Below are 7,614 nucleotides of genomic sequence, written 5' to 3'. Positions count from 1 at the left end.
TGAGCAGCAGCTGTGTCAGAACCTTTCTATAACTTAGAACTAAATATAATCTCACATGGAACAATATACTTAAGCTAGATGATGCTTTAATATACATGACCTGACTACTGGTTACCACACAACAGTTTATTAGATTTTTCAATGACATTACAAAGAACCTAAGGCTGGTATTACAAGGTATATTGATACATTTCTTATGTTCACAAAATTCCCCTGTTATTATGACCTTTTATTACAATTTCCCCTCAGTTTGGAAAAATGACCTGTCATTTTGCCCTCACAGCACAGAGGTGCTAATTTGGTGGCATTCAAAGAGCAATTTAAGTGTGGCCCACATGCAACTGCTGACTGCCACCACTGCTTGACGAAATTTGGGGTTGAAGCTGGAGGAGCAATGCAATGATTGTCAGGAATGGCTGACATGGGTCATTTTTCTTCACAAGTGACACAGTACAGACTCCCCCAAATACACTTCTCATTGCCCAAACACTCTAATGTAACCCATTAAACTGCAGGCCCATAAATGTGGATACGATAGAAAAGCAAACACTTCTCCAAATCAAGTTTTTTGAAGAGAAGCAAGGCTTTAAAAATCTAACTGGATTCTCTCCTTTTTGTCCAATATATAACTGCTTTGCTACTGAACTGTTTTGTCCAAGGAGCCAGTGATTTAAACTGAAAGCCCACGTGCAGACACTCTAAAAACACTGTCCCTGTTCTGTCCAGCATCACCATTTCGATCACAGTTACTGTTCAAAGGTGATGCCAAAGGGCACAGGGACAGTTTCAAAGTGGAGTGTTAAAAAACTTCAATCCCATAGTGAGATTGTTCATAGTTAAGAGTTCCTTGTCTGCCCAGATGTCCCAGATGTGAGTGGCAGTGGTTGCTCAGCTGTGCACAGATGGTAAATCCGTATTTCTGGTTTATGTTCCAGGAACACACAGCTCAGGTAATACCAGGAGTAGGAGAGATGATTTTGATGTTCAGTGGCTCGTGTTTCCAGAACCACCTTATTACAGGTATGAAAAACCAACACATAAACCCCAACTAGTGAGTGCTTGATGCTTAGAACTAAGACTAATGCTAAGTTTCAATCTTGTGCTTCACTCCACAAAGTCACACAGGACAAGGCAAGGTTCCCATTTCATGAGAGTCACTAAATGCTGAGCTATCAAACATGAAACATTTAGAAAAGTACAGAAAAGAGAAAAAAGTGACTTCACAAAAAAATGCACCCAGTAGTTGAGATCCATAAGATCTGTGTTTTAATAACACAACCAATTGATCCTCATAACAAGAATTCAAAAAGTGAAATTACAGTACACAAATCAAAATATAAACTACCCTACCCCAACTATACAATGTACATTAGGAATGCAAGCTCTGTAACAATATAAAAATGCTTTTACACACAGGAGTTGCAAAAAGCCATTCTGTAATTCCAAGGATTTGTAGAAAAAAGAAAAAGTCAACTTCCAAGATTCATCTTGAGGCATTGGCAACCTGTTGAGGAAAAATAATAAGAAAATAGATTACTGAGAATTAAAGAGAATCATGTTCATCAAAAGTTTTCGTTTGGGGAGTTCAGGCCAAGGGAAATGACACTGAGGGCAATGAAGCCTGTAAGAATTTGACTTTTTTGGTACTTTTGTCAAAGTACCACAAAAAATAAGTATCTTAACGAGCCAGAATACATCTGTTCCAAACACTATACAGACTGCAGAGAATGTAAGACATGACCTCAGAATCTCAAGCTTAAGAAAGGCTGAGACATGTCTGTCTTAGTCACCCTTTAACATGAAACATGTTTTATTTGCCAGTTGCCTTCCATGGATTGCAGAAATCAAGCTCTGCACAAACTGAAGTGAAATCTCAGTGCTCAGACACCATAGATAAGCATAACCCCCCCTTGTTTATGCTGTAACAGTTCTGGCATCTGCACTGCCTCATCTCCTCAAATGCCTTCAGCAATTTTAAATGCTGTGTCTTGTGCTGCCTCGTCACCTGAACTTATCTACATGTTTTTGGACTGGATTTTGAGCTGCCAGGAGGATGAAACATCTACTTCTCCAATGTTTCTGTAATACAGGGGCAGGTTATCAATTAAGAAATTACATAATAATATATAATATCGCATTTTCCTTTCAGTAAGAAATTTCTTTCTCCAGGGAATGTTGCCCTAGGACCCATTTTGCCTCATCCCTGAGTGTTCTCTTGCACTGCCCCGTGTGAGTCACTACCCTCTGCAAGCTCCTCGCTTACACACAGGAGGAATTTACAGCCCCTGTGACTCCAACACCTCCCTGGGCAGCCCCTTCCAAAGCCTGACCACCTTTTCCATGAGGAAATTCCTCCTGATGTCCAATCTGAACTTCCACTGGCACAGTTGGAGGCCGTTTCCTCTCATCCTGTCCCTTGTTCCCTGGGAGCAGAGCCCAAACCCCCCCACCCCCAGCTCCCCCCTCCTGTCAGGGAGCTGTACAGAGAAAGAAGGTCCCCCCTGAGCCTCCTTTTCTCCTTTTCCCCCATCTCCCTCAGCTGTTCTCCAGACACACCTTCAGCTCCACTGCCCCTCCCTGGACACTGTATTCACAATTCTCTAATTCTGCTCTGCACAAACCCCACCTCACAAACCAAAGGAAAAAGTTCTATCTGTCAAAGGCAGTAATTTCAAGGGTTTGTCTCAAGGCCAACCAGGGCCTGTCTCACTTTAGCTCTTGTTGGGGGCTGGGGTCTTGTTCTCCCCCTCCAGCTCCTCCACCCCTGCCTGTGTCATGAGGTCAGCGATGTTCTTCTCCAGGTCATCGATGCGACAGCTCATGTCATCGAGGGCACAGGGGTCAAGGAAACGACACCATTCCAGCCCTGCTCGGGCTTGGTTGCTTTTAGTAGCACAGCTCTGCTCAAATTTTTACGCTCACTTTAAAATTATCCCACGAATCCCACCGGCAAACAGACCCTATGATATTTACTGCATAGCACCCGAGTTCAAAAAAAGGATATTTCTTCCGATGATTTGGTCAGACATGGTCTGAAATTTGTCCTGCATTTGCTGCAGCAGTGTCTGCACCTGATAGAAAGGGAGAAAAGAAACGTTTTGCTTTCATTAGAGGCTGTTGCATTATCTAATCTCATGTAACGAGGTAACTACAATGTTCTTTCATTGCTGAGCACCAGCGTGCCCAAACTCTGCAGTGTAATTATATATATATGTAAAAATAGTACTTAAATATATATATATATTTACATAAATATATATATATATATATATACACACACAGAGGACAACTGAGGCTTACAGTAAACATTAGAGTAAATTGGCTGAGCACTGAACAGGCTCCCCACGGCAGTGGTCACAGCACCAAGCCTGTGAGTTCGAGCAGCATTTGGACAACGCTCTGAGGCACAGATTCCTGGGGTGTGCAGTGCAGGGCCAGGAGTTGGACTCGATGATCCTTGTGGGTCCCTTCCAACTCTGAATATCCTATGATTTGTAAGACCTAAAAAAACGCCCGTGTTTCACAACCAGGGCTAAACCCACAACGGCTGTTTCCGCATCTTGTTAATCCCACAGAGGCCGGGTTTTTTTTCGGTACCACAGAACCCTGGAATGGCTTGGGACGAAGGGACCTTAAAGCCCAGCCCGTCCCAACCCCATGCCACGGCCAGGGGCACCTTCCCTAGATCAGGGTGCTCCCGTCCAACCTCCCCCTCCCGAACGGCTGCTCTCCCCGGCGCCCCCGTCCGCTGTCCCGTCCCCCCGCGGCGCGGTCCCTCACCACGGCCGTCAGGTCCTGGACGCTCTTGGGGTCGGTCTCGGCCATGATCGCTGCGCTCCGGCTGCGCCTCTTCCGGGCCGCGCCCGCCGCTTCCGCCGCCTCTCGCGAGAGCCGCGGCGCGCGGGGCACTCTGGGAGTTGTAGTTCCGCCTTGGCGCGCGGGGCACTCTGGGAGTTGTAGTTCCTCGCCCTCGGGTGTTCCACCGCTCCGGCACCACAAAGCTTTTCGGCCTTTGTACCTTTCAGCAGCGTTGGTGTTCATTGCCTACAAGTCACATGTTTCCCTCGTTAATTAGAATTCTATCTTCTATTGGTTAGTGGTTCTCTCTTCGCGTGCTGATTGGTGCCATGCTCAGTCTTCCTCCTCTTTCTTGGGTTTCTTGGGTCTGTGGTCACGATCTCCCCCTCCCAGAATCACCTGTTGCCCAGTCGGAGCTGATTCAGCACAGTCACTCAATTATCTTTATTAGTTTTCTTCCTTATCTTGAGAGTTCTGCCAAATGTCCCTGTGGCCCCTTAAATTCTGCATCCTCTGTGCCCGCTATCAGTGTTACATCCTTGTCCCCAAACTCCCACTCCCTCCACCCCAGGTCTGAGGTCACTGGAGGATGTCCAGCCCTAAATATCAACATGTTCTGCCAACAAGTAATTTGTCTTTTTAACACCTGGACATCACTTAGTGCTTTTTAGATCTACTTGTTTCACGGATTAAATCTCCTTCCTTCTTGTTGGCTAGGCTTGAAAGCACACAAAGATCAGACATCAAAGAACATCCTTTCTTAAGAAAAATTTCACAGATTCCACATTTTGCAGCTCTGGGCTCTGCTGGGCCCCTGGCCCCCCTGGGTGCTCACCCTCCCTGTGTGGGGAGGGATGGCTTCAAAACAGCTTTTTACCCCAGAACATTGAGCCTACATGTAATTTCACGCTGAGAACAAAAGCTCCCCTCACACAGTGGTTGAACAGTCCAACTCGTGCTCTTAAACAGTGACTTTGTGAGTTAGGGAATTACAGATGTGTTTGTACAGCCTGAGGATATGTATGGGTGTGTTTTCATAGACTGTCTGCTGAGCATTGCTCTGTGGTGGGTTAATTCGGAAGGAATGAGCAGCTCAGCCCGGCAGCACACACTGCAGGGGCTCCAGAGGGGCCCCCTGGGAATATATTATTGTGGCAAATACTGTGTCCTGTCCTGGGCTTCTCGGTTCAAGAAAGACAAGGAGCTACTGAAGAGGGTCCAGCAGAGGCCCCAAAGATGATGAGGGGTCTGGAGCATCTCTCTCATGAGGAGAGACTGCAGGAGCTGAGCCTGATTAGTCTGGAGAACAGAAGTCTAAGAGGGCATCTCAGCAATCTGCAGAAATATTTCCAAGGCAGGTGCCAAGATGATGGTGCCAGACTCCTTTTGGTGTGTGCAGTGATAGGATGAGGAGCAATGGCCATAAACTAAAAGACAAGAAGCTCCACCTCAACATGAGGAAGAACTTGTTTGCGTTGAAGGTTGCAGAGCACTGGAACAGCTGCCCAGGCAGGGCGTGGAGTCTCCCTCTCTGGAGACATTCCAAACCCACCTGGACACATTCCTGTGTCACCTGCTCCAGGCGACCCTGCCTTGGCAGGGTTGGACTGGGTGATCTCCAGAGGTCCCTTCCAACCCCAACTATTCTGTGATTCAGATTAAATCCATGCCCACCCCAGATTAGTGTCATACTCATTGAGACACCATAAAGCTCCACAGGATGGATTTGGGGATGGACACAAGATTAGTGCTCCCTAAGTGTCACGTTATAGGGTTTTTAGACCCAGACTGCTCATTTGTAGATTTTGTTTGTGAAGTGAGCCCATGTTTGCACTCCTTGGTTATTGTGGACCCAGATAAGATCTGAAGTTAACAGCCACATTGAATATGAATCTGTAAATGGAGAATGTTTAACAACCACATTGAATACGAGCCTGTAAATGAGGAGTGTTTCCCCCTCACAGCAGGTAGTTCTCAAATGTCTCCTTTCCCCTGGAAGATGACACGATGTGCTGACACACTCTGCCTCATCCCACAGCCAGGAACAAACCTGAGCTGCAGGGTGTTTGCATTATTGATGTGCCTTTTGGAGCACTGTAGGAGTAATAAAAAAACCTATTTAGTGCCAGTTTGGGGGAATTTTGTTGTCTTTTTAAAAGTAAATAAGGCTTCTGGTACTGAAAAATGCTGAGAAATTGTCTCCCATTCGTTTGGTTTATGTATTTAGGAAAGGTGGTTGTTTTCAGAACTGTTATTTGGAATCAGATAAACTGTTGTTGTGAAAAGTCCCTTTGAACAGACCCAGACCTGGTCCCTTGGTGCTAATGAGACATTAGTGATGTGACCTCACCCCTTCGTTCCAGACTGTCACCAGTCGTGGCAGGTTTGGATACATCTGGTCCCTCTTTTAGCTCAAACCTCCTAATTCCATGTTCCATTTTAGGGTCTGGACAAGCCCTAGATACTTTTGACATATAACTCAAAACAGGAGCCCACTAACCAGTCCTTGTTATGCAGGAGTCAGATCTGACTGATAAAATGATTCCTCGGGCCATTAAGGTTTTTAATAAGTGTTAAATGGCTTCACACTTGTTCTCATAACTACAAATCTTTTTTTGTGTTAAGATAAAATATTTTTGTTATTTGTTTGCTTTCTAGTGTGATATGGTTAAAAAATGAGTGACATTTTGCAGAGTTTTGTCTCCTTTTTGAGGCTGCACTGAAAGAAAATGCTATGCAAGGAGGACTGGTGGGATTAATGACCCTTTCAGAGTTCTGTTTGGAGATTACTCAAATAAATGGAGCTGCAGAAGGCTGAATTCCCTTGCTGGCTTTTTACTGACAAAGTCTTAATTTAAAGTATACAGGGGACGAGGACTTGTACAATTTACAAAGAGCCTGTTGTTTTCCTTAAAATCAAGGGAAATGTAGGAAGATAAATTTAAAAACAGTTAATGAAACTCCTTTAAAATGCAGGGATATGCAGTTCCAATGCAGAACAGTTGGACCTCCTACAGCAGCGGGTTGTGTCAGGTTTTGGACAAAAGCAGCACATTTTCAGTATTCCAGAGAACTCAGAATGAACTTTGACTTTGAGAACCATGGTAGGGATTTCTGGTACTGGTGTCTTTAGTTCTAATCCAGTTCCTGTGTCCTTTGGTGAAGTAGGATTAGAGCTCAACAACTTGAAAAAAAAAGACTATTAATTTAAGAGCTTACTTTTTGTGCCAGTTAATGCCCAAATCACTTTAAGTAGTTAATGCTGTAGAATTAATTCTACATTTGTTGTCAGGCCTTCTTTCCAGTAATCATGACCCAGGGATTGGGTGACATCCACTGAAATCTAAGTTCAAAAAGGCACAATAAAATTTCCCAAAGGTGGGTTTTGCAAAGACAATTTTTTTTGCAAAGAGTCCATTTTTAGCAAAACCACTTCTGTTGATTCTGTACTGGCCTCAGAGATCTGTGGGCCTGTATTTATGTCTTTTTTTTAATAGCAGTTCTGCCAGAGGACTTTATTCCTGGTGGAATTCTAGTGCATTAGCTCACTAGTAACAGTTAGAAAAGATGAAATTATTATATCTGTGTACTGTGTGAGGCAATAAATAGCAACTATACTTTAATTGCTTTGACTATCAGATCTTATTTGTGCTCCCTGATGACTTTCAGATAATTGTGGTTGTTTTCATACAGAGATTGTTCTCTCAAACTGTTACAACTCCTCTGTTCCTTCATTTCAGAGTGCTGAGTTTATAGATCTTAAGGCACTCAGCACATAAAATCACAGATTTTTTTTTATTCAAGTCAGAGATTTAC

At 44.3% G+C, this 7,614-nt stretch overlaps 1 protein-coding gene across 1 annotated transcript; it reads right to left on the bottom strand.

The window, feature by feature from the left end:
• Positions 1–1,243: 1,243 nt before the first annotated feature.
• On the bottom strand, positions 1,244–3,898 carry HSBP1 (heat shock factor binding protein 1). Its single transcript, XM_051801822.1, has 4 exons — positions 3,781–3,898; positions 3,005–3,071; positions 2,711–2,830; positions 1,244–1,504 (listed from the first exon to the last, which is right to left on the bottom strand). The coding sequence occupies exons 1-3, from the start codon at positions 3,823–3,825 to the stop codon at positions 2,712–2,714; spliced, it is 231 nt and encodes a 76-aa protein (XP_051657782.1). The 5' UTR covers positions 3,826–3,898; the 3' UTR covers positions 1,244–1,504; position 2,711.
• Between the last annotated feature and the right edge of the window lie 3,716 nt (positions 3,899–7,614).

This window comes from Manacus candei, unplaced genomic scaffold, assembly GCF_025592945.1.
Source record: "Manacus candei isolate 608988 ecotype Guabito, Panama unplaced genomic scaffold, ASM2559294v1 h1tg000053l, whole genome shotgun sequence".
Taxonomy (NCBI): domain Eukaryota; kingdom Metazoa; phylum Chordata; class Aves; order Passeriformes; family Pipridae; genus Manacus; species Manacus candei.
This window is presented reverse-complemented; position numbering and strand designations above follow the sequence as displayed.

Coding starts and splice junctions, on each gene's coding strand:
- HSBP1 (XM_051801822.1), bottom strand. CDS start 3,825: ATGGCCGAGACCGACCCCAAGAGCGTCCAGGACCTGACGGCCGTG. Junction 3,072..3,780: donor TCCAGGACCTGACGGCCGTG/GTGAGGGACCGC, acceptor CCTTTCTATCAG/GTGCAGACACTGCTGCAGCA. Junction 2,831..3,004: donor TGACCAAATCATCGGAAGAA/ATATCCTTTTTT, acceptor ACCCCTGTGCCC/TCGATGACATGAGCTGTCGC.